Here is a 25408-nt window from a genome sequence, read left to right on the forward strand (position 1 = left end):
CGTTTATAAAATGTTCAGCTCTGACAGCTGATTCCCGTCAAAAAGAACCGGATCTTTAGAAGGGGCAGGGCTTATTTTTTATGGCCACATAATGCAGACAATAGATGATTTTCATAATTTATTCATACGTCACTCTCGCATGTTTGTTCCCAACCCGAGAAGATTAGACAGCCTGGATGCTCATGTAAATCTCCACAGAGAGGCATCTTTAGCAGGAAAAGAGAACAATGCCGGAGAGTTGTTACGTCAAGGTCTGTGTCAGCTTTATTTATGGCACATTTTTAAAAGCCAGTGGCCGGCCAAAGTGCTTTATAGCAAGATTCATCCATTCATTCATTTTCCTAACCGCTTAATCCAATGAAGGGTTGCAGGGAAGCTGGAGCCTATCCCAGCAGTCTTTCCCAGTCCAGCAGGTGAAAGGCAGGGTACACCCTGGACAGCTCGCCAGTCCATCGCAGCTGTACAGCAACATGTATACATCAAATAAAGCAGATATATACACACATATATACACTAAAAAAAACTCCAAGATAATCAGTAACAATAAAAGCAAAAGAGTAAAACAGATAATAATAAACTCTGCTCAGCCGAAGGGGTAAACAGGTGGATCCTTAGACGAGTTTTAAAACCTAAAAGGCTATTTGCAGACCGTACATCCAGGGTAATGACTTCCATCATGTGGAACAACTGCAAAAGCTCGCTCCCCTCTAGATGTCATTGACCATCAGCTGGAAGGTCAAAGACATCTGGTCAGCTGACCATCTGGTTTGATGAATGTTAACAAGGTCAGATAGTGGTGTCGAGCCATTTAGAGACTTAAATAAAAGAACCTTAAAATCAGTTCTAAAACTAGCGGGGGAAGAGAGGACAGCTCCGGTTCACGTTTCTTTGTCCCGGTTAGCAGACGAGCCGCTGCGTTCTGAACAAGCTGCAGACGACTAAGTTAAGACCGGTGATACCAACAGACAGGGAGCTACAGTCGTCCAACCGCCATGTGATAAAGACACGGATAACTTTTTCCAGATCAGTATGTTTTAACGTTGGCTAGTAGCCGAAGCTGAAAGAAGCTAGCTAGCTAGTCCCCCTCACTACGAACACCCAGACTTCTGGCCTGTGGTCTTAAATAGGATGCTAATGGGCCAAAGGAATGGGAAAGAACCTGGACTTGTTTGGGGCGACCAAACAGGACAACCTCTGTTTTATTTTCATTTAATCTGTTGCGTGTTTGTCTGTTCCGGTCAAACAGGAGAAGTCGTGTAAACTGGGAATAAGTTTCCTGTGAAGCAACAAAACACCAGCTATCTACTGAATTTAAAAAAAAAAAAAAAAAAAAAAAAAAAAAAAAAAAAAAATATATATATATATATATATATATATATATATATATATATATATATATATATATATATATATATATATATGTTTTCTTTATAATATCCTTAAATAAAATAATATAAATGTAATATCATATAAATATTTAATATATTCCAATAAATAGTAAGTTTACATTCATAAACTGAAATTACATTTAGATTTACATCATTTCATTCCTCCAAAAATCCCACATTTCGACATGAATTGAACCCCACTGTCGCCTGGACAACGCAAACAACGAAGTCCTGGTGGAAGCGTATAGTAGAGATGTGCAAAACACAATTAAAGTTTAAAAGGTCAAACGCAACGGATACAATGCTATATGTGTTTTTTCTGAACCAAAAGTACTTTGCACTGGTTAGGGGGTACTTGGCTGAAAAAATATTTTACAAGGGGTACTGTGTTGCAAAAAGGTTGAAAGCGCTGTCCTAGAAGACAGGAAGTGTCGAGGTGCAGACCAGGTACGGAGAAATAACTGGAAGCCAGATTTACATGACAAGCAAGTCTGGAAAATGAGCAAAATCAGAGCGTCATCATGTTAAGACTGGTCTTTATTTACGTGGTTTGTCTGGTGTTTTCCTTTGTCCAGTCATTTTAAGCTTACTTTTTTCAAACATAAGAAAAGTTAAAATATTTTTTAAAAAGGTTTGATTAAAATATTTATCCAAATATTAAATAAAACAATATTTTGTAATAAAAAATGTACACAAACAAGGCTCTTATGATAGAAAAAAATAAATGAATAAAGTTCTTTACCAGCAAACAAACAACTCTTACAAGCTAAATTAGGCTAAAATATAGAAGCTCTGAGGGAAACTACATGAGGAGCCATTTGGGAGCTGAAAGAGTCGATTCTTATGTGGTCCATTTCTGCTGCCTCATGAATGTAAATGTAGACGTCCGTATCAAACGTCGTCATACGTTTCTGTCCTCGTACTTCCATTTGTTTTTTACGTTGCCATGGTTATTAAGTCAGTTCATCCACCAGAGAGCAGGGCTGAGTTCAGACTTCATTTCCACGTTGTGACACCGGCTAGTAATGGTAATGCACCACAATGAAGTTGTTCATAACCATCCAAAAATACCAGAAGAAGAATAAAGCCTCTTCTTCAGGTCCTCCTTATTTGGCAGTTTCTACATCATCTACTTCCTGTTCTTGTTCTTCTTCTCTGGTTTGTTCCTTTCTCTGGTTGGGTGTTAGCTATACAGCTCAGCATTACCCTACATGTGGTTTTGTTACATTTTCTTTTTTTGTTTTTTATTTTTTGTCTTGTCCAGCATTTAAGCAGGCAAAATGGATTTTCTGGATGCTCTATTCTGCTGGGCAAATTTACTTTGCCAAGGGAAGCATCATAGATATAATGCTCCCCTTGATATTCTGGATTTTAATTTTATTTTTCTATTTATTTTGCATAAGTGTTTGTATTACAAAGTTTGTACTGCTGGACCGGACCGGAGAGGACAGAAGACGGACAGAAAGAGAATCGAAAAGAAGAGAAAACAGAGAACAACTTGTAGAGAGAAAAAGAGAGAGGCTGAGAAAGAGAACAACCTACATACATTTGCGTGTACATAAGCACGCATACACACCCACTTATATATACACACATCCATACACCTATACACACTGGAGTCATGCTCCCCCTGCGGGAGGACGAAGCCATCAACTATCAGGAAAACCCAGAGAACCCAGAGCTCACAAGCTAAATTAGACACACAGGAAGAAAACCAGCCGTTGTTAGTAAATGAACCTGCAGGCGACTCAGTGACTGTGTCACATGCAGAACATACAGAGTGGAACGTGTTCAGAGAAGAGTGGTCGTGCCAATGTGGCCCCGCCCACACAATGTGACCCCGCCCACACGCAGGCAAGAGGAAGACCAGGAGAACCCAGAGGTTCAAGCAGCTGGCGGCCGTCCCCAAGCACAGACCCCAACCACCCCGCTCCGGGGTGGTTGGGGTCTGCCTTGCATCCACCGAGGAGGTGGCAGAGGGGGGGCCCCAGCAGAGCCCCCCACGGTCAGGGGGAACAGGCCCCAGCCCGCCTGGACTGCTCCGCCGGCCACCGGCCACCCAGGACAGATAGAGTGCGGGCCACAGGGCCCCAGGAGCCCGAAGGCAACCCCCCACCCCCGCAGGCAGAAGGTACAGCCCACGCCAATGGAGAGCCAGGACACCCAGACCGTTACATTGTTACATTTTCTGCAGCAAGTGATGAATAGCTAAGCTCCTTAACCATGGACCAAAGAAATTATATGTGAAACTGTCCATCTTTGCAGACGGGCCTTAACGTTACCGAGTCAAAAGAGCTTTGAAAAGAGCTGAATCTCCCATCATTAGCCTGAATCTGGGTCAGTTTTAGGATCAAATCCTGGAAAGCAGCATGGAAGTGTGGAAACATGTGCAGTGTGTCTTCTGCAAACACTGAAAAAGAAAGAAAAACCGCTGCTTTTCCCTCCCTTTAACGTGACGATGAACACTGAACAACGGCTTTATTTCTATCCACTTTTCTTTCCACATTAAAACTAAATTGTTCAACAAAGACAAAACATGAGAAAGCAAGCAAAATATCAGATTTGTAAAGCATTTTTAAAACAAGTTGGCCAAAGTGTTCCCAAGTTTTGAGCAGGTTGGAGATGTACCGAGACACCAAACCAGTAAGTGCTTCTTTAGACCAGTAAGAGGATTTTTAAATTGGAGCAACAGGTTCAGATTTCTGTTTGTTTATTGGGTTGTTTTTAATAATAATTAAGGGTGATGACTCAGACGGACCCTGTGGTTATAGCCAGGTTGAGGGGACTTTACAGGTTGTTTTGAACATTAGAGTAACAGAGAATTAAGAACATTTCCAAAGATATGTGGTTTCTATTTTTATACGACATACTCAGAAGAAAAACATGTCAGTGAAACTTTAGATATGTTCAAAACTAGGTGAAAGAGGAACAAAATCTAAGACTGAAAGAGACAAAAAAAACACCCGCTGTGCCATTTAAAGCAAAAATGCAACACAAGAGGAAGTTAGCACATTAGCATATTAGCAAAAACTCTAAAAGCAACTCTAGTGATGGCAGTCATGAGACTTTGGAATCAAAATGAACTCAGAGATTAGAAGACAGTGGCCGAAAATCCATTCTTTTTACCTGTGCATAAAAAGTCTGATCATAATTCTGATTTCTTGATCAGATAAAGTGATCATACAGACATAATCTGATCTGCTTCATCAGGTAATGGCAGATATTTCAAAATGAGGACGCTTTAGGGGGTCGAACTGGTCCATCTCCCGAAAGTGTCCAGCTTTTATGTTCTTGTCTCACTTTACAGCGGTGTTTGTCATTTAATTATTATTTAAAGAAAAGAACACTTTTGTTTTAATATTTACAAATATTCATTGAATTGACATGTTGCACTGAGCTAAATCAATTGAATAGTGAATCAGTTGACCTCTTATCTCAGAGTAAAATATGCTTCCTCTAGTCCTGTATTGTTATTTATATTAAAAAATAAAATAATAATAATAATACAGTAATTAAATACAGTATAGTCTTGTTCCGCTACTCATGATTATAGTATTATTGTTAGTATTACTGTTGTATCTATACTACATGTAAATATTACTGCTGTATTTCTACTGTATATAAGTATATCCTGAAATAAATCGGTTGTGTTGTGTGGACTGAATAAGCGCTGGCTTCTTCCTATTCCATTTGGAAAAAGACTTTATTTCTCTTCTTTATTCCTTTGGCTTTGTTTGTCCATCCATCCATTTTCTGAACCACTTAATCCATTTAATAGTCTCAGGAAGCTGGAGTTTGTCCCAGTAATCACTGGTTGTGAAGCAGGTACAGGTCTCCTGTCCATCACAGGATGCTTTGTTTCTCCTGCTTTAATTTGTTTTTATAATAATAAAAGATCAAATTCAAAGATTCCAAACCTTTGTTAAATGATAACGGACCTACATGAGCAGGAAAGTCTAAGTATGTCCTTCGATGAGATCTCGTCAATTATGCAGAATAACTTTCATAAATATCTAAACAAGTCAAGTTCACGTGTTCCTTCCGGCTTCTTCTTTCAGACACGTTGATGTTTAACCTCACCAGTCACAATGAGTCTCTGCTCCTCTGCGAGGTGAATACAACGCCGGGCGTCAGCTTCGCTTTGTCCATCTTCCATGATGGACGCAGACTGGAAACCATCGACTCTGCAAGGAATGCTGTCACGGCTCAGACATACGTCACGCTCTCTGAGACCGTGCCACTGCAGGGGCGTGGGAAATACGAGTGCCAGCTGCAGCTGGAGGGGGATCTGATAGCAAGCAGCATCTTCCAGGTCAACCCGCCAGGTAATCATCTTCCTCCTGAGAGGATGAAGCTGTCAAACACAAATATCACACATGTGCTGCTGCAGTTAGCATCTCTTCTCTTTTGGTTTTTTATTGAAAAGGCCTTTTAAAGGGTCAGTTTAATAAATTAGTGACAATCTGGACTCATCAGGTTACAAGGCAGGTTTATTTCACACAACATTTAATACACAACGGAACTCAAATGGCTTCGCATAAAACATTAAAAACAAAACAGCAAAGTGGAAAAGACACGTTAACGTTGGCAGAATTGTGAGAGTCTAATCTAAAGTTTATGTTTGTTTCTTAGTGGCTGAAGACGGTGAACATGCAGAAAAACACAACGTCGCTGATGATACAAGTGAGTTTGTTAGGCAAAGAGAAACAGGAGATCATTCGACTTACCTAAAAATAAACCCACTTACGTTCTAGAAAGACCAAATTCCTGCAGGTTTTTAACGTTTTCCTGCTCCAACACACCTCGATGAAACCTGCCAGACTGGATCTCTCAGGACCAAATCGAGTAGCTCTGACCTAAAAACTAAAAATGAAATAAAAAAGAAGAATTAACATGCAGGTCTGTGATTAATGTAACGAATAAAGTGAAGAAATGTGACCTAATATGACGAAATATGAGGGTTTGGTTCAACCAGATAACACAAAAAGGAGAAAAAAACTAAATGTTTGACGTTTGGAAAGCTGTGTGTAAACATGGACATCAGTATCGATACTCTGGAGTCAATACTTTGATATCAGTCAGTGAAAATATCAGATCTGATAGTTGGATGTATGTAGATAACACCCTGCCGATACAAAGCACGATATTTCTTTTAACTTGTGAGAGTTTTAGACAACAAAACTGCTTGTGAAGCTCAGAAACAGTGTTTTCCTTCTGGGTCACCTGATCAGGGGAGCCAATCAAAAGCCACGATGTTATGATGTCATGATGATGCTGTTAGTGATGATGAGGTTCTGTCTTGCCATTTTACTCGTTTAATGTAGGTTGTTACGCTTTATTATCTTTATCATGTTACATTTTATGTTTTTTATTTCCATTTATTCATGTATTGACCTTCAGATTGATTTTTTTATATTTTTTAAAATCTAAATTTTACGTATTGATATCAGTGTTGATACGATACCATAAACTAATATGACATTGTATCGACAGGAAAAATTTCTCATTTGGATATCTTTAAAAATTCTGCTATTAATAACAATCGAGCAGACTGAAATATCCGTTTAAATGACATCCAAACATTAACTTGTTTAAAAATAAATATAAGCAAACTATTTTTACAGGTTATGGGAGCGAGAGGCTGCAACATAGGTGCAGCTATACTTGGATATGATATCATGTAAATAGGATGTGTGCAATAATACATTGATATATTGATCATGTGGTCAATGAGCCAACGACATGCATCCAAAATGCAAACATTGTTCAAACATCAATATAAAAGCCATTTATCAGTTGCATCTTTATTTAGAACATGGCTGTGTTTCCCCTGACACGCTGTTTTCCATCCATTACTGTTCTGTCTTCGTTTAGTTTCACCAGCTGGAAAAATAAAATGACTTTACTGGAGGAAGTGTTTCAGTGTGACTGATGTCATGCTTTTCGTTTCTAGATGGGGGGGTGTACCCGGAGCCGTGGCTGCTGTACTCTGCTTTCCTGCTGGTTCCCATCGTCGTCCTGATGAGCCTGTTGGCTGCCATGTTGATGCGAAGATGAGTCCGACATTATTCCAGGATATATCCAGAAAATCCGCCACAAAAATGACTGAAAAGTAGAGAAATGGGAAAGCTCCAGGAAAAGGTGTCATCATGATGCAGCTGCAACGTCTGTGGACAGAAGATCCATGATGGAATCATTCACCACACTTTACAATCACTGGCCGTCATCTATCAGCTGTTCTTACAGTGTTGCTCCTAAAAACTGTTTACAAACTATTTACGATAATTGGCACATTCATGAACATCTTCATGTGTTTTTTTTTTAATTATTATTCTATTTTATTTTTTCTTTATTTTCATTTTTTCTTTTCTTTTCTTTTAATGTTATTTTATCTTATTTTATTTTATTTTATTTCATCCACTGCAACAAATGAGAAATTTTTTTGTTGCTCTCAGGCCCACAAGAACAAAATGACGTCATTTTATTCTCGAGGACGTGATTAGGGACAACTTGCAGCTCGTGGTGCGTTCCAGTTGTGTCAGAATTCTGAGCGGTCCCGACAAGGTGACATCGTTACCAGGTAGCCATCGTTCCAGTTGGCCAACTTCTAAAAATGGACGCCTCAATAACAGCAGATTTGTCAGCATCTATGAATGTCGTATAAAAGAAGAAAATCACAAACTTAAGGTAAAGATGTCACCATGGCAACAGCAGCCAGTTGAAGTGATTTATGATTTAATGAACCAGTTTTTCACAAACAACAATGTAAGTATTGGTTACAACTCCCTGCTGTTTACATGAGATACTTAATGTACACAAAAAAGGAATTTCAATAAATAACAACGGACTACAGGTGGTCCTGCAGCCATCTTGCAATCTGTAATATCAGGGTCCTCATCGAGTTCCCAACTCAAAATTCCAAGATCACTTTGTTGTTTCAGGTAAACATTCCTCAGAATTAATGATCTGACATTTAAAGGTGGGCGTGGTTAATGGTCTGACATTGAAACTGGGCGTGGCTAATTGGCAGAAACTCAAATATGGGCGTGGTTAATGGTCTGGCATCGAAGGTGGGCGTGGTTAATCGTCTGACATGTGAGGTGGGCGTGGTTTCAGAGCAAGTTTGAGGTCAACACAGATTTAATTCTAGATGTTTTTTTTTAAGTATCAAGCAACAGACTGCATCCGCATCAGATCTTCCTGCGACCCGCAGATCCACCTGCTGACTTTTTATTATAATGACAGTTTATTAAATGATGGTTATGTCTGTATGAGGTTATGTCCTGGTTATCTGGTTACAAACACCACTGCCTAACCTTCAGCCTCACCTGGAGGCTGGACCAATCGCAGGTGATTTAAAGGTACGAGATGGTTCACTCCTGACATGTGGAATAAACTACCAGAACTCCTGAAGTTTCATCACAACTTTTAATGAAAAGAGTTTTTCTTTTTCTATTCTTGGTATTGATTATGATGATGATAATTTTCGTGGAATTTATCGTGTCGTGGAATTTTTTTTTGAGAAATAAATTTAGAAATCAACTGTTTTCTGTTCAATTTACAGATGTTGCTAGCGAGAGGTCTGGAGAGCTCTGCCCCTGCTCAGGGTGTTACAGCGATCTTCAGACAGACACAAACAACCTTTGCCTGGCAGCACTTGTCAAAACAACTGCTAGCTTGGAGATAACAACAGTCAACGCTGAAGCAGGCCGTGAACAGAACATTCAGTTCTATGCATGAATCTACTGAAGCAAGCTTTCTGAACTACTCTAAACTATGCAGAATATGTATTTTGTACTACATAAAAGAAGCTTAATAAAGGAGTAACATATTAAAAGTACACTGTGTGCATAATTTCCACCACAATGATGACAATGGCGTATTTCCTGTTGACGTTGGTTTGCATCATATATAACTACATCTATTCTCCAGGCTGTTTCCTTTGATCGAGGGCAGCATCTCTGTTCAGCTGCAGCACGAAATGTGATGAATGCACAGCTGATTGTCTGGACATAGTTAGGAAAATAGCTGAACTACATGGTGGGAAATAATAAAGAGTTGTCAGAACTTTGAGTTGTATTGTTTGTGAAATGTGTTTTCTGATTCTTAATCCGTTTGATTGCATTTGTGTTGACGTGAGGAGCATCTTTTCGATTTTCTTCTTGCACTTTGAGATTCTTCTTCACTTTGAGGGTTTTGAAATAAAAACTTATTATTACTATTATGATTATTATTCTATTCTATTCTATTCTATTCTATTCTATTCTATTCTATTCTACAGTCGTTTAGACGCTTTTATCCAAAGCGACTTACATATGAGTGAGAACAACACAAGCAGTTAATCAGACAGTAGAGGACATGGTAGGAAGGTGCTGGTGGACTGTCCAGTTGGACGCAGGTCCTTCCATGAAGTGCTTCAGGCTTTTGTTGTTGTTGTTGTTGTTGTTTACTCCCTTCCCACCCCATAATCTCACCTATGTTATAATACAAAGAATTAATACCATAAAGTTTGTTACAAAGAACTGGGTTAAGTTCTCCAACTTTCCAACAAATATATCTAAACTAAGTGTTGAAGTTCTCCTTGAAGAGCTGAGTCTTCAGCTGGATCTTCAGTAGGCAGGGACTCTGCAGAGCAGACAGAGTTTGGGAGATCATTCCACCATCGTGGCACAACAGAGGAAAAGAGTCTGGCTGGTTATTTAGTCCCACGTTGTGGTGGTAACATGAGGCGTCTTTCACTGGTGGAACGCAGCTGTGGAGAAGGATTATTATTATTATTATTATTATTATTATTATACAAATAAACACACTTTTAATACTTTGTAGTCCAAGAGTGAACTGTGATAAAGCAGAAAGAGACTGAACAACAACTGAAGATGTACTTAAAGTGTGATCAGTTGAACTTGTGTTGCCTGATATGGGGTGTGATTCCCTTTTCGGCCTCATGGTGGCAGCGTTGCGTCACTAATTCACTGGGAGGACATACTAGATCAGGGGTGTCCAAAGTGGGTCCTCGAGGGCCGCTGTCCTGCAGGTTTCCCATGTATTCCTGTTCCAACACATCTAGCTTCCACTAAATGGATCAAACAGCCAATGTCGTGCACAACTGATTAAGCTCTACTACTAATTAATTTGAATCAGGTGTGTCTGAGCAGGGATACATAGAAAACCTGCAGGATTCTGGCCCTCGAGGACCGGAGCTGGACACCTCTGTACTAGATGGAGACTGTCATTCTCTCACGGCGAATTCATGTCATTCTTTCAGCTGATCACATGAAAAGAGTAAAAGAGGCTGTGTTTTGTTGACTCTTGTGGTGAATTTGATGTCTGTGTTCCTGCTCAGGATGTTGCACGGTTGAACCATGAAAAGAACCAAAGATTCTTCTATTTGAACTTTTATTTTATCACAGAGACTGAGACGGTCTGTTAAGTTCATTTCCTGGCCTTGTGCAGGAAGGAAAGGAGAGGGGAAAACTCAGAAACAGACAAGTCACCCAGGATGTCCATGCGGGGCCCTTAAGGCTTCAGTTTGGGCTGCAGACAAGGGTCCCATGTGGGTTTGTATGCAGTTTCCACGATGGCCTCATCTGTGTTTCCACATATGGGTTCAAGGTTGGATCTGATTGGGTTCATGATGGAGCCCAACCCATGCAAACCCCATATCTCAACTACCATGTCTATACGGCGTACGTTCATTCATTCATCATCCTAACCGCTTAATCCAGTTCGGGGTTGTGGGGAAGCTGGAGCCTATCCCTACAGTCTGTGGGCGAAAGGCGGGGTACACCCTGGACACCTCACCAGTCCATCGCTGGGCCCATACTGGGTGCACAAGGGTTAAATTTGGGGGTTGAACCGGTGGTTTTATGAGCCCTATATGAGAAGCACATGGAGTCCTCTAAGGGATGTCTGTGGGCTGAGTGGGCATGAGGAGTCCAGCTGAAACCAGTTGACCCTTTCAGGAAGGTAAAACCAGGATTAGATTCTCCTGTTTAACACAACAGATGTTATTGATATGATTTTCCTCTGGTTTAAATCGTCTCCATATAAAGCAGTAAAACATAAATTAATGGATCTGTGCAGGATGCTATTTTATAGCACCATTATAATATACCATTATATTCCCATTGGGAACATTTAACTGGATTCCTGGTTGCTGGTGTGTTTGAGCTCATCGTATTTGTTCTTTGGATGGACTTTGGAGACACTCTTCGTCTGCTGAGACACAACGACACAGTCAGCTCCATTTATATTGTTTGGCCTTTTAAACCACCAGCATCGCTTACGACTAAGTTTCATGAGTGATGGCATGTCCAGGTCCACATCATCACGGACAACATGTCGGCTTTGGTCTACGCAGAGAATGCGTTTGGTTTGTTCAGATTTGTTCGTCTGCCACTCATAGGTCACCCTACCGATACCAGACCTTTCCCAGTAAGGTTAAAAACCCGTACTGGTATGACGTAATACAGGGATCTCCAAGTCTTCGCTTTGAGGGTCAGTGTCCTGCAGGTTTTGGATTTTCCCTGCAGCAAAACTCCTGATTCAAATAAATGTGTTATAAACAAACTGGTGCAAAACTTGACAACAACTATTTTATTTGAATCAGGTGCATTGCAGCAGCGAGACTATCAGTACCTGCAGGACACCGGTACCTTCCCCATCCATGTGACAGTGTAGCTCCGCCTCTGTAGCCGATAGAAAATAGATCCCTCCATCTGAAAAGTCTGAAGTGTTGTGATATTTTGTGTTTGGGGGGGGGGGGGGGGGTTCTGGAAGCAACGAAAACATTACATAGGATCACTGTTGCTATAACAACGGCTCTATACCTCTCCCTCCTCCTCCTCTTCATCTCTCTCTGCAATGCATCCCATCCTCCCCCTCCTCCTCCGCGTGCATACACCCCCCCCCCCCCCCCCCCGTCCCCCCCCCCCCCCCCCCCCCCCCCCCCCCCCCCCCGTCCCAAAGACCGATGAGCTCGCCATCCTTTCACCAACAGTCTCTCTGGAGGTTCCTGGTTTGTGTCTTTGCGCGCGTGACTGACGCCTCGTTCTGCTGCATCCCAACGCACATTTTCCTGCGCGTGCGTCCTCGTGAAGGGAATGAAAAGGATGTACACATCTATTATTCATGTCTTCCTTTCTCTGCCGCGATCCTAACAGTTCTGCGCGGGTGTGTGGAGCTGAGGGACCCCCAAAGACCGGGATGGCAGCCGCCCACCTCTGATCCACCGGAGGGACAGGAGACCAGGAGGCGTTGCGTCCAGGAGGCGCTGCGACCAGGAGGCGCTGCGTCCAGGAGGCGCTGCGACCAGGAGGCGCTGCGTCCAGGAGGCGCTGCGACCAGGAGGCGCTGCGACCAGGAGGAGCTGAGGTCAAACCCAGTCCCACGCCGCTTTTCCATTCCCCGATCCCGCAAAGCGGCGTGCGGTGCGTGGACGCCTGGGCTGCCGCAGGCTGCAGACTTATGTCGCAAACTGCAGCAGATTGAAGCGGACTGCAGCTCAGAGACATACAGCTGGGAATCCTGGGCTCAGGCTGTAGAGAAAGCAATAACCTCCACATGAGGCAATAAGGACACCAGGCAGGAGGCGACCTCGAGCCGCAGCTCTTCTCTCTCAGGTCGCTTCTGCACGAGGACACACGCACATCCGCGCGCATTCAGCAGACTTCACCAACAGGCTTCCACCTCCAGTCTCCAGTCCCGGACCAGTCTCAGACCAGTCTCCAGTCCCGGACCAGGCTCCAGTCCCAGACCAGTCTCAGACCAGTCTCCAGTCCCGGACCAGTCTCCAGTCCCGGACCAGGCTCCAGTCCCGGACTAGGCTCCAGTCCCGGACCAGGCTTTAGTCCCCGGACTAGGCTCCAGTCCCGGACCAGGCTCCAGTCTCGGACCAGTCTCAGACCAGTCTCCAGTCCCAGACCAGGTTCCAGTCTCGGACCAGTCTCCAGTCTCGGACCAGTCTCAGACCAGTCTCCAGTCCCGGACCAGGCTCCAGTCTCGGACCAGTCTCCAGTCTCGGACCAGTCTCAGACCAGTCTCCAGTCCCGGACCAGGCTCCAGTCCCGGACCAGGCTCCAGTCTCGGACCAGGCTCCAGTCTCGGACCAGTCTCCAGTCTCGGACCAGGCTCCAGTCCCGGACCAGGCTCCAGTCCCGGACCAGGCTCCAGTCCCGGACCAGGCTCCAGTCTCGGACCAGGCTCCAGTTCCGGACCAGGCTCCAGTCTCGAACCAGTCCCGAACCAGGCTCCAGTCTTGGACCAGTCCCGGACCAGGCTCCAGTCTTCCTCCTGTGGGATGTTCCGCGCAGCCGCACAGTAAACATCTGAACAAAAGACTCTTTCTGCAGGACAACAGGCTGAAATGTGAAACCAGGGTCAGGTCCTGTTGGGTAACTCTGAGAGGAGGATGGACTCTGGTTAAAGCTGCAGCTATCAGGGCTTCCAAGTGCTCCAGGGGATCTGCAGACCCTTCTTTCAGCCCCCCCCCCCCCCCCCCCCCCCATATCAGCTGGACACCACAGAAGAAGAGGAGGGTGGACCACCCATCATCCCAGCAGAAACCAGACCTCCTGCCAGACTTTTACTCCCAGTCACACCGAGTCGTTGCCGTGAGGTTTTCATCAACAGCTGGAACATCTGTTGTGTTGTCAACCTGTGTGTGTGTGTGTTTTCCTCTCTGAGTGTGTTTGTCTCTAACGCCACCGCTCCTCCTTCCCACATCAGGATGCCTGCAGTGAACGGGATGCTGCTGCTTCTCACCCTCCTGGCACTTCAAGGTGAGTGGGCTGTGCTTGTTGCCACGGTGACGCCACCTGGGCAACACCTTGGCGGGCGGGTGGGCTGCACACATGGTCGCTGTTGTTCTGTTGTCGGATGGCGGGTTCTGTTAGGGAGTTTCTCCTGTGTGACTGTGTGTTCACACCCAGATGTGTGGCTGAGGGACTTTCCGCTTTTCACACACACACACACACACACACACACACACACACACACACACACACACACACACACACACACACAGCTTAGAAACTGGAGACAAACACACACTCTCACGTTGTGTGTCTAAAAGTCAAAACAAAGACTCCAGATTTCTGATTTGTGTGAGACAAGAAGGCAAAAGAAGAAGGAGGTGAAAAGTAAGAGTATTAGTCACATCAGACATGTTCGGACAGGAGGAGGTGTCTGTAGGACAAGAGGAGGTGTCTGTCGGGACAGTAGGAGGGTCTCTGTCGGACAGGAGGAGGTGTCTGTAGGACAGTAGGAGGTCTCTGTCGGACAGGAGGGAGGTGTCTGTAGGACAAGAGGAGGTGTCTGTCGGACAGGAGTAGGTGTCTGTAGGGACAGTAGGAGGTCTCTGTCGGACAGGAGGAGGTGTCTGTAGGACAGTAGGAGGTCTCTGTAGGACAGGAGGAGGTGTCTGTCGGAGCAGGAGGAGGTGTCTGTAGGACAGGAGGAGGTGTCTGTCGGACAGGAGTAGGTGTCTGTATTACAAGAGGAGGTGTCTGTCGGACAGGAGGAGGTGTCTGTAGGACAGTAGGAGGTCTCTGTAGGACAGGAGGAGGTCTCTGTCGGACAGGAGGAGGTGTCTGTAGGACAGGAGGAGGTCTCTGTCGGACAGGAGGAGGTGTCTGTATTACAAGAGGAGGTGTCTGTCGGACAGGAGGAGGTGTCTGTAGGACAGGAGGAGGTGTCTGTCGGACAAGAGGAGGTGTGTGTCGGACAGGAGGAGGTGTCTGTAGGAATGGAGGACGTCTCTGCAGGACAGGAGGAGGTCTCTGTAGGACAGGAGGAGGTGTCTGTAGGACAGGAGGAGGTGTCTGTGGGACAAGAGGAGGTGTCTGTCGGACAGGAGGAGGTGTCTGTAGGACAAGAGGAGGTGTGTGTCGGACAGGAGGAGGTGTCTGTAGGACAGGAGGAGGTGTCAGTAGGACAGGAGGAGGTCTCTGTACGACAGGACGAGGTGTCTGTAGGACAGGAGGAGGTGTCTGTAGGACAGGAGGAGGTCTCTGTAGGACAGGAGGAGGTCTCTGTTCGACAGGAGGAGGTGTCTGTAGGACAGGAGGAGGTCTCTGTAGGACAGGAGGAGGAGGTCTCTGTAGGACAGGAGGAGGTGTCTGTAGAACAGGAGGATGTGTCTGCAGGACAGGAGGAGGTGTCTGTAGGACAGGAGGACGTCTCTGTACGACAGGAGGAGGTGTCTGTAGGACAGGAGGAGGTCTCTATAGGACAGGAGGAGGTGTCTGTAGGACAGGAGGAGGTGTCTGTAGGACAGGAGGAGGTCTCTGTACGACAGGAGGAGGTGTCTGTAGGACAGGAGGAGGTCTCTATAGGACAGGAGGAGGTGTCTGTAGGACAGGAGGAGGTGTCTGTAGGACAGGAGGAGGTCTCTGTATGACAGGAGGAGGTGTCTGTAGGACAGGAGGAGGTCTCTGTACGACAGGAGGAGGTGTCAGTAGGACAGGAGGAGGTCTCTGTACGACAGGAGGAGGTGTCTGTAGGACAGGAGGAGGTGTCTGTAGGACAGGAGGATGTGTCTGTAGGAAAGGAGGACGCTCTGCAGGACAGGAGGAGATGTCTGTACGACAGGACGAGGTGTCTGTAGGACAGGAGGAGGTCTCTGTTCGACAGGACGAGGTGTCTGTAGGACAGGAGGAGGTGTCTGTAGGACAGGAGGAGGTCTCTGTCGGACAGGAGGAGGTGTCTGTAGGACAGGAGGAGGTGTCTGTAGGACAGGAGGAGGTCTCTGTACGACAGGAGGAGGTGTCAGTAGGACAGGAGGAGGTCTCTGTACGACAGGACGAGGTGTCTGTAGGACAGGAGGAGGTGTCTGTAGGACAGGAGGAGGTCTCTGTAGGACAGGAGGATGTGTCTGTAGGAAAGGAGGACGCTCTGCAGGACAGGACGAGATGTCTGTACGACAGGAGGAGGTGTCAGTAGGACAGGAGGAGGTCTCTGTAGGACAGGAGGAGGTGTCTGTAGGACAGGAGGAGGTCTCTGTAGGACAGGAGGATGTGTCTGTAGGAAAGGAGGACGCTCTGCAGGACAGGACGAGATGTCTGTACGACAGGACGAGGTGTCTGTAGGACAGGAGGAGGTGTCAGTAGGACAGGAGGAGGTCTCTGTACGGCAGGACCAGGTGTCTGTAGGACAGGAGGAGGTGTCCGTAGGACAGGAGGAGGTCTCTGTAGGACAGGAGGATGTGTCTGTTGGAAAGGAGGACGCTCTGCAGGACAGGAGGAGATGTCTGTACGACAGGAGGAGGTGTCAGTAGGACAGGAGGAGGTCTCTGTTCGACAGGACGAGGTGTCTGTAGGACAGGAGGAGGTCTCTGTAGGACAGGGGGATCTGTCTGCAGGACAGGAGGAGGTATCTGTAGGACAGGAGGAGGTGTCTGTAGGACAGGAGGAGGTCTCTGTAGGACAGGAGAAGGTGTCTGTAGGACAGGACGAGGTGTCTGTAGGACAGGAGGAGGTCTTTGTAGGACAGGAGGAGGTCTCTGTTCGACAGGAGGAGGTGTCTGTAGGACAGGAGGAGGTCTCTGTAGGACAGGAGGAGGAGGTCTCTGTAGGACAGGAGGAGGTGTCTGTAGAACAGGAGGATGTGTCTGCAGGACAGGAGGAGGTGTCTGTAGGACAGGAGGACGTCTCTGTAGGACAGGAGAAGGTGTCTGTAGGACAGGAGGAGATGTCTGTAGGAAAGGAGGAGGTCTCTGTACGACAGGAGGAGGTGTCTGTAGGACAGGAGGAGGTCTCTATAGGACAGGAGGAGGTGTCTGTAGGAAAGGAGGAGGTGTCTGTAGGACAGGAGGAGGTCTCTGTATGACAGGAGGAGGTGTCTGTAGGACAGGAGGAGGTCTCTGTACGACAGGAGGAGGTGTCAGTAGGACAGGAGGAGGTCTCTGTACGACAGGAGGAGGTGTCTGTAGGACAGGAGGAGGTGTCTGTAGGACAGGAGGATGTGTCTGTAGGAAAGGAGGACGCTCTGCAGGACAGGAGGAGATGTCTGTACGACAGGACGAGGTGTCTGTAGGACAGGAGGAGGTGTCTGTCGGACAGGAGGAGGTCTATGTACGACAGGACAAGGTGTCTGTAGGACAGGAGGAGGTGTCTGTAGGACAGGAGGAGGTCTCTGTCGGACAGGAGGAGGTGTCTGTAGGACAGGAGGAGGTGTCTGTAGGACAGGAGGAGGTCTCTGTACGACAGGAGGAGGTGTCAGTAGGACAGGAGGAGGTCTCTGTACGACAGGACGAGGTGTCTGTAGGACAGGAGGAGGTGTCTGTAGGACAGGAGGAGGTCTCTGTAGGACAGGAGGATGTGTCTGTAGGAAAGGAGGACGCTCTGCAGGACAGGACGAGATGTCTGTACGACAGGAGGAGGTGTCAGTAGGACAGGAGGAGGTCTCTGTAGGACAGGACGAGGTGTCTGTAGGACAGGAGGAGGTGTCAGTAGGACAGGAGGAGGTCTCTGTACGACAGGACGAGGTGTCTGTAGGACAGGAGGAGGTGTCCGTAGGACAGGAGGAGGTCTCTGTAGGACAGGAGGATGTGTCTGTTGGAAAGGAGGACGCTCTGCAGGACAGGAGGAGATGTCTGTACGACAGGAGGAGGTGTCAGTAGGACAGGAGGAGGTCTCTGTTCGACAGGACGAGGTGTCTGTAGGACAGGAGGAGGTGTCTGTAGGACAGGAGGAGGTCTCTGTAGGACAGGGGGATCTGTCTGCAGGACAGGAGGAGGTGTCTGTAGGACAGGAGGAGGTGTCTGTAGGATAGGAGGAGGTCTCTGTAGGACAGGAGAAGGTGTCTGTAGGACAGGAGGAGGTCTCTGTAGGACAGGAGGAGGTGTCTGTAGGACAGGAGGAGGTCTCTGTAGGACAGGAGGAGGTGTCTGTCGGACAGGACGAGGTGTCTGTAGGACAGGACGAGGTGTCTGTAGGACAAGAGGAGGTGTCTGTCGGACAGGAGGAGGTGTCTGTAGGACAGGAGGAGGTCTCTTCAGGACAGGAGGAGGTGTCTGTAGGACAGGAGGACGTCTCTGTAGGACAGGAGAAGGTGTCTGTAGGACAGGAGGAGGTCTCTGTAGGACAGGAGGAGGTGTCTGTAGGACAGGAGGAGGTCTCTGTACGACAGGAGGAGGTGTCTGTAGGACAGGAGGAGGTCTCTGTAGGACAGGAGGAGGTGTCTGTAGGACAGGAGGAGGTCTCTGTCGGACAGGAGGAGGTCTCTGTACAACAGGACGAGGTGTCTGTAGGACAGGAGGAGGTCTCTGTAGGACTGGAGGAGGTGTCTCTCGGACAGGAGGATGTGTCTGTCAGACAGGAGGAGGTGTCTGTAGGACAGGAGGAGGTCTCTGTAGACAGGAAGAGGTGTCTGTAGGACAGGAGGAGGTTTCTGTAGGACAGGAGGAGGTCTCTGTAGGACAGGAGAAGGTGTCTGTCGGACAGGAGGAGGTCTCTGTAGGACAGGAGGAGGTGTCTGTTGGACAGGAGGAGGTCTCTGTAGGACAGGAGGAGGTGTCTGCTGCACAGGAGGAGGTCTCTGTAGGACTTGAGGAGGTGTCTGTCGGACACGAGGAGGTCTCTGTAGGACAGGAGGAGGTGTCTGTAGGACAGGAGGAGGTCTCTGTAGGACAGGAGGAGGTGTCTGTAGACAGGAGGAGGTGTCTGTAGGACAGGAGGAGGTGTCTGTTGCACAGGAGGAGGTCTCTGTAGGTCTTGAGGAGGTGTCTGTCGGACACGAGGAGGTGTCTGTAGGACAGAAGGAGGTGTCTGTACGACAGGAGGAGGTGTCTGTAGGACAGGAGGAGGTCTCTGTAGGACAGGAGGAGGTGTCTGTTGGACAGGAGGAGGTCTCTGTAGACAGGAGGAGGTGTCTGTTGGATAGGAGGAGGTCTCTGTAGACAGGAGGATGTGTCTGTAGGACAGGAGGAGGTGTCTGTCGGACAGGAGGAGGTCTCTGTAGGACAGGAGGAGGTGTCTGTAGGACAGGAGGAGGTGTCTGTAGGACAGGAGGAGGTCTCTGTAGGACAGGAGGAGGTGTCTGTTGGACAGGAGGAGGTCTGTGTAGGACAGGAGGAGGTGTCTGTTGGACAGGAGGAGGTGTCTGTAGGACAGGAGGAGGTGTCTGTAGGACAGGAGGAGGTCTCTGTAGGACAGGAGGATGTGTCTGCAGGACAGGAGGAGGTGTCTGTAGGACAGGAGGACGTCTCTGTAGGACAGGAGGAGGTGTCTGTAGGACAGGAGGAGGTCTCTGTAGGACAGGAGGAGGTGTCTGTAGGATAGGAGGAGGTGTCTGTCGGACAGGAGGAGGTGTCTGTAGGAAAGGAGGAGGTCTCTGTACGACAGGAGGAGGTGTCTGTAGGACAGGAGGAGGTCTCTATAGGACAGGAGGAGGTGTCTGTAGGACAGGAGGAGGTCTCTGTATGACAGGAGGAGGTGTCTGTAGGACAGGAGGAGGTCTCTGTACGACAGGAGGAGGTGTCAGTAGGACAGGAGGAGGTCTCTGTACGACAGGAGGAGGTGTCTGTAGGACAGGAGGAGGTGTCTGTAGGACAGGAGGATGTGTCTGTCGGACAGGAGGAGGTCTATGTACGACAGGACAAGGTGTCTGTAGGACAGGAGGAGGTGTCTGTAGGACAGGAGGAGGTCTCTGTCGGACAGGAGGAGGTGTCTGTAGGACAGGAGGAGGTGTCTGTAGGACAGGAGGAGGTCTCTGTCGGACAGGAGGAGGTCTCTGTACAACAGGACGAGGTGTCTGTAGGACAGGAGGAGGTCTCTGTAGGACTGGAGGAGGTGTCTCTCGGACAGGAGGATGTGTCTGTCAGACAGGAGGAGGTGTCTGTAGGACAGGAGGAGGTCTCTGTAGACAGGAAGAGGTGTCTGTAGGACAGGAGGAGGTTTCTGTAGGACAGGAGGAGGTCTCTGTAGGACAGGAGAAGGTGTCTGTCGGACAGGAGGAGGTCTCTGTAGGACAGGAGGAGGTGTCTGTAGGACAGGAGGAGGTCTCTGTAGACAGGAGGAGGTGTCTGTTGGACAGGAGGAGGTCTCTGTAGGACAGGAGGAGGTGTCTGCTGCACAGGAGGAGGTCTCTGTAGGACTTGAGGAGGTGTCTGTCGGACACGAGGAGGTCTCTGTAGGACAGGAGGAGGTGTCTGTACGACAGGAGGAGGTGTCTGTAGGACAGGAGGAGGTCTCTGTAGGACAGGAGGAGGTGTCTGTAGACAGGAGGAGGTGTCTGTAGGACAGGAGGAGGTGTCTGTTGCACAGGAGGAGGTCTCTGTAGGTCTTGAGGAGGTGTCTGTCGGACACGAGGAGGTGTCTGTAGGACAGAAGGAGCTGTCTGTACGACAGGAGGAGGTGTCTGTAGGACAGGAGGAGGTCTCTGTAGGACAGGAGGAGGTGTCTGTTGGACAGGAGGAGGTCTCTGTAGACAGGAGGAGGTGTCTGTTGGATAGGAGGAGGTCTCTGTAGACAGGAGAATGTGTCTGTAGGACAGGAGGAGGTGTCTGTCGGACAGGAGGAGGTCTCTGTAGGACAGGAGGAGGTGTCTGTAGGACAGGAGGAGGTGTCTGTAGGACAGGAGGAGGTCTCTGTAGGACAGGAGGAGGTGTCTGTTGGACAGGAGGAGGTCTGTGTTGGACAGGAGGACGTGTCTGTTGGACAGGAGGAGGTGTCTGTAGGACAGGAGGAGGTGTCTGTATGGCAGGAGGAGGTCTCTGTAGGACAGGAGGATGTGTCTGCAGGACAGGAGGAGGTGTCTGTAGGACAGGAGGACGTCTCTGTAGGACAGGAGAAGGTGTCTGTAGGACAGGAGGAGGTCTCTGTAGGACAGGAGGAGGTGTCTGTAGGATAGGAGGAGGTGTCTGTCGGACAGGAGGAGGTGTCTGTAGGAAAGGAGGAGGTCTCTGTACGACAGGAGGAGGTGTCTGTAGGACAGGAGGAGGTCTCTATAGGACAGGAGGAGGTGTCTGTAGGACAGGAGGAGGTCTCTGTATGACAGGAGGAGGTGTCTGTAGGACAGGAGGAGGTCTCTGTACGACAGGAGCAGGTGTCAGTAGGACAGGAGGAGGTCTCTGTACGACAGGAGGAGGTGTCTGTAGGACAGGAGGAGGTGTCTGTAGGACAGGAGGATGTGTCTGTCGGACAGGAGGAGGTCTATGTACGACAGGACAAGGTGTCTGTAGGACAGGAGGAGGTGTCTGTAGGACAGGAGGAGGTCTCTGTCGGACAGGAGGAGGTGTCTGTAGGACAGGAGGAGGTGTCCGTAGGACAGGAGGAGGTCTCTGTACGACAGGAGGAGGTGTCAGTAGGACAGGAGGAGGTCTCTGTACGACAGGACGAGGTGTCTGTAGGACAGGAGGAGGTGTCAGTAGGACAGGAGGAGGTCTCTGTACGACAGGACGAGGTGTCTGTAGGACAGGAGGAGGTGTCCGTAGGACAGGAGGAGGTCTCTGTAGGACAGGAGGATGTGTCTGTTGGAAAGGAGGACGCTCTGCAGGACAGGAGGAGATGTCTGTACGACAGGAGGAGGTGTCAGTAGGACAGGAGGAGGTCTCTGTTCGACAGGACGAGGTGTCTGTAGGACAGGAGGAGGTGTCTGTAGGACAGGAGGAGGTCTCTGTAGGACAGGAGGATCTGTCTGCAGGACAGGAGGAGGTGTCTGTAGGACAGGAGGAGGTGTCTGTAGGACAGGAGGAGGTCTCTGTAGGACAGGAGAAGGTGTCTGTAGGACAGGAGGAGGTGTCTGTAGGACAGGAGGAGGTCTCTGTCGGACAGGAGGAGGTGTCTGTAGGACAGGAGGAGGTCTCTGTAGGACAGGAGGAGGTCTCTGTACGACAGGAGGAGGTGTCAGTAGGACAGGAGGAGGTCTCTGTACGACAGGACGAGGTGTCTGTAGGACAGGAGGAGGTGTCTGTAGGACAGGAGGAGGTCTCTGTAGGACAGGAGGATGTGTCTGTAGGAAAGGAGGACGCTCTGCAGGACAGGACGAGATGTCTGTACGACAGGAGGTGTCAGTAGGACAGGAGGAGGTCTCTGTAGGACAGGACGAGGTGTCTGTAGGACAGGAGGAGGTGTCAGTAGGACAGGAGGAGGTCTCTGTACGACAGGACGAGGTGTCTGTAGGACAGGAGGAGGTGTCCGTAGGACAGGAGGAGGTCTCTGTAGGACAGGAGGATGTGTCTGTAGGAAAGGAGGACGCTCTGCAGGACAGGAGGAGATGTCTGTACGACAGGAGGAGGTGTCAGTAGGACAGGAGGAGGTCTCTTTTCGACAGGACGAGGTGTCTGTAGGACAGGAGGAGGTGTCTGTAGGACAGGAGGAGGTCTCTGTAGGACAGGGGGATCTGTCTGCAGGACAGGAGGAGGTGTCTGTAGGACAGGAGGAGGTGTCTGTAGGACAGGAGGAGGTCTCTGTAGGACAGGAGAAGGTGTCTGTAGGACAGGAGGAGGTCTCTGTAGGACAGGAGGAGGTCTCTGTAGGACAGGAGGAGGTGTCTGTCGGACAGGAGGAGGTGTCTGTAGGACAGGAGGAGGTGTCTGTAGGACAGGAGGAGGTCTCTGTAGGACAGGAGGATGTGTCTGTAGGAAAGGAGGACGCTCTGCAGGACAGGACGAGATGTCTGTACGACAGGAGGTGTCAGTAGGACAGGAGGAGGTCTCTGTAGGACAGGACGAGGTGTCTGTAGGACAGGAGGAGGTGTCAGTAGGACAGGAGGAGGTCTCTGTACGACAGGACGAGGTGTCTGTAGGACAGGAGGAGGTGTCCGTAGGACAGGAGGAGGTCTCTGTAGGACAGGAGGATGTGTCTGTAGGAAAGGAGGACGCTCTGCAGGACAGGAGGAGATGTCTGTACGACAGGAGGAGGTGTCAGTAGGACAGGAGGAGGTCTCTTTTCGACAGGACGAGGTGTCTGTAGGACAGGAGGAGGTGTCTGTAGGACAGGAGGAGGTCTCTGTAGGACAGGGGGATCTGTCTGCAGGACAGGAGGAGGTGTCTGTAGGACAGGAGGAGGTGTCTGTAGGACAGGAGGAGGTCTCTGTAGGACAGGAGGAGGTCTCTGTAGGACAGGAGGAGGTGTCTGTCGGACAGGAGGAGGTGTCTGTAGGACAGGAGGAGGTGTCTGTCGGACAGGAGGAGGTGTCTGTCGGACAGGAGGAGGTCTCTGTAGGACAAGAGGAGGTGTCTGTCGGACAGGAGGAGGTGTCTGTAGGACAGGAGGAGGTGTCTGTAGGACAGGAGGAGGTGTCTGTAGGACAAGAGGAGGTGTCTGTCGGACAGGAGGAGGTGTCTGTAGGACAGGAGGAGGTCTCTTCAGGACAGGTGGAGGTGTCTGTAGGACAGGAGGACGTCTCTGTAGGACAGGAGAAGGTGTCTGTAGGACAGGAGGAGGTCTCTGTAGGACAGGAGGAGGTGTCTGTAGGACAGGAGGAGGTCTCTGTACGACAGGAGGAGGTTTCTGTAGGACAGGAGGAGGTCTCTGTAGGACAGGAGGAGGTGTCTGTAGGACAGGAGGAGGTCTCTGTCAGACAGGAGGAGGTCTCTGTTGGACAGGAGGAGGTCTCTGAAGACAGGAGGAGGTGTCTGTAGGACAGGAGGAGGTCTCTGTAGGACAGGAGGATCTGTCTGCAGGACAGGAGGAGGTGTCTGTAGGACAGGAGGAGGTGTCTGTTGCACAGGAGGAGGTCTCTGTAGGACTTGAGGAGGTGTCTGTCGGACACGAGGAGGTGTCTGTAGGACAGGAGGAGGTGGCTGTAGGACAGGAGGAGGTCTCTGTAGGACAGGAGGAGGTGTCTGTTGGACAGGAGGAGGTGTCTGTAGGACAAGAGGAGGTGTCTGTCGGACAGGACGAGGTGTCTGTAGGACAGGAGGAGGTGTCTGTAGGACAGGAGGAGGTGTCTGTAGGACAAGAGGAGGTGTCTGTCGGACAGGAGGAGGTGTCTGTAGGACAGGAGGAGGTCTCTTCAGGACAGGTGGAGGTGTCTGTAGGACAGGAGGACGTCTCTGTAGGACAGGAGAAGGTGTCTGTAGGACAGGAGGAGGTCTCTATAGGACAGGAGGAGGTGTCTGTAGGACAGGAGGAGGTCTCTGTACGACAGGAGGAGGTTTCTGTAGGACAGGAGGAGGTCTCTGTAGGACAGGAGGAGGTGTCTGTAGGACAGGAGGAGGTCTCTGTCAGACAGGAGGAGGTCTCTGTACAACAGGACGAGGTGTCTGTAGGACAGGAGGAGGTCTCTGTAGGACAGGAGGAGGTGTCTGTTGGACAGGAGGAGGTCTCTGAAGACAGGAGGAGGTGTCTGTAGGACAGGAGGAGGTCTCTGTAGGACAGGAGGATCTGTCTGCAGGACAGGAGGAGGTGTCTGTAGGACAGGAGGAGGTGTCTGTTGCACAGGAGGAGGTCTCTGTAGGACTTGAGGAGGTGTCTGTCGGACACGAGGAGGTGTCTGTAGGACAGGAGGAGGTGTCTGTAGGACAGGAGGAGGTCTCTGTAGGACAGGAGGAGGTGTCTGTTGGACAGGAGGAGGTCTCTGTAGACAGGAGGAGGTGTCTGTTGGACAGGAGAAGGTCTCTTTAGACAGGAGGATGTGTCTGTAGGACAGGAGGAGGTGTCTGTCGGACAGGAGGAGGTCTCTGTAGGACAGGAGGAGGTGTCTGTAGAACAGGAGGAGGTGTCTGTAGGACAGGAGGAGGTGTCCGTAGGACAGGAGGAGGTCTCTGTAGGACAGGAGGATGTGTCTGTAGGAAAGGAGGACGCTCTGCAGGACAGGAGGAGATGTCTGTACGACAGGAGGAGGTCTCAGTAGGACAGGAGGAGGTCTCTTTTCGACAGGACGAGGTGTCTGTAGGACAGGAGGAGGTGTCTGTAGGACAGGAGGAGGTCTCTGTAGGACAGGGGGATCTGTCTGCAGGACAGGAGGAGGTGTCTGTAGGACAGGAGGAGGTGTCTGTAGGACAGGAGGAGGTCTCTGTAGGACAGGAGAAGGTGTCTGTAGGACAGGAGGAGGTCTCTGTAGGACAGGAGGAGGTG

At 49.1% G+C, this 25408-nt stretch overlaps 1 protein-coding gene across 4 annotated transcripts in view; it reads left to right on the plus strand.

Moving 5' to 3' along the window:
* The first annotated feature begins 12488 nt into the window (after nt 1-12488).
* The window catches only part of scn1ba (sodium channel, voltage-gated, type I, beta a), a 46448-nt gene continuing 33528 nt past the window's right edge, over nt 12489-25408 (plus strand). For 2 of the 4 annotated variants that reach the window (XM_079240975.1, XM_079240976.1), the window contains exons 1-2: nt 12489-13999; nt 14115-14167. Coding sequence is in view for 3 of the 4 variants with exons in the window: in XM_079240976.1 (XP_079097102.1) it covers nt 14116-14167 (52 nt within the window). In the remaining variant the exon portion in view is untranslated. Of the gene's footprint in view, nt 14168-25408 lie in introns of all 4 variants that reach the window. The other 2 variants (XM_079240974.1, XM_079240978.1) reach the window with 1 other exon arrangement.

This window comes from Telmatherina bonti (assembly GCF_933228915.1).
Source record: "Telmatherina bonti genome assembly, chromosome: 5".
NCBI classification, from domain to species: domain Eukaryota; kingdom Metazoa; phylum Chordata; class Actinopteri; order Atheriniformes; family Telmatherinidae; genus Telmatherina; species Telmatherina bonti.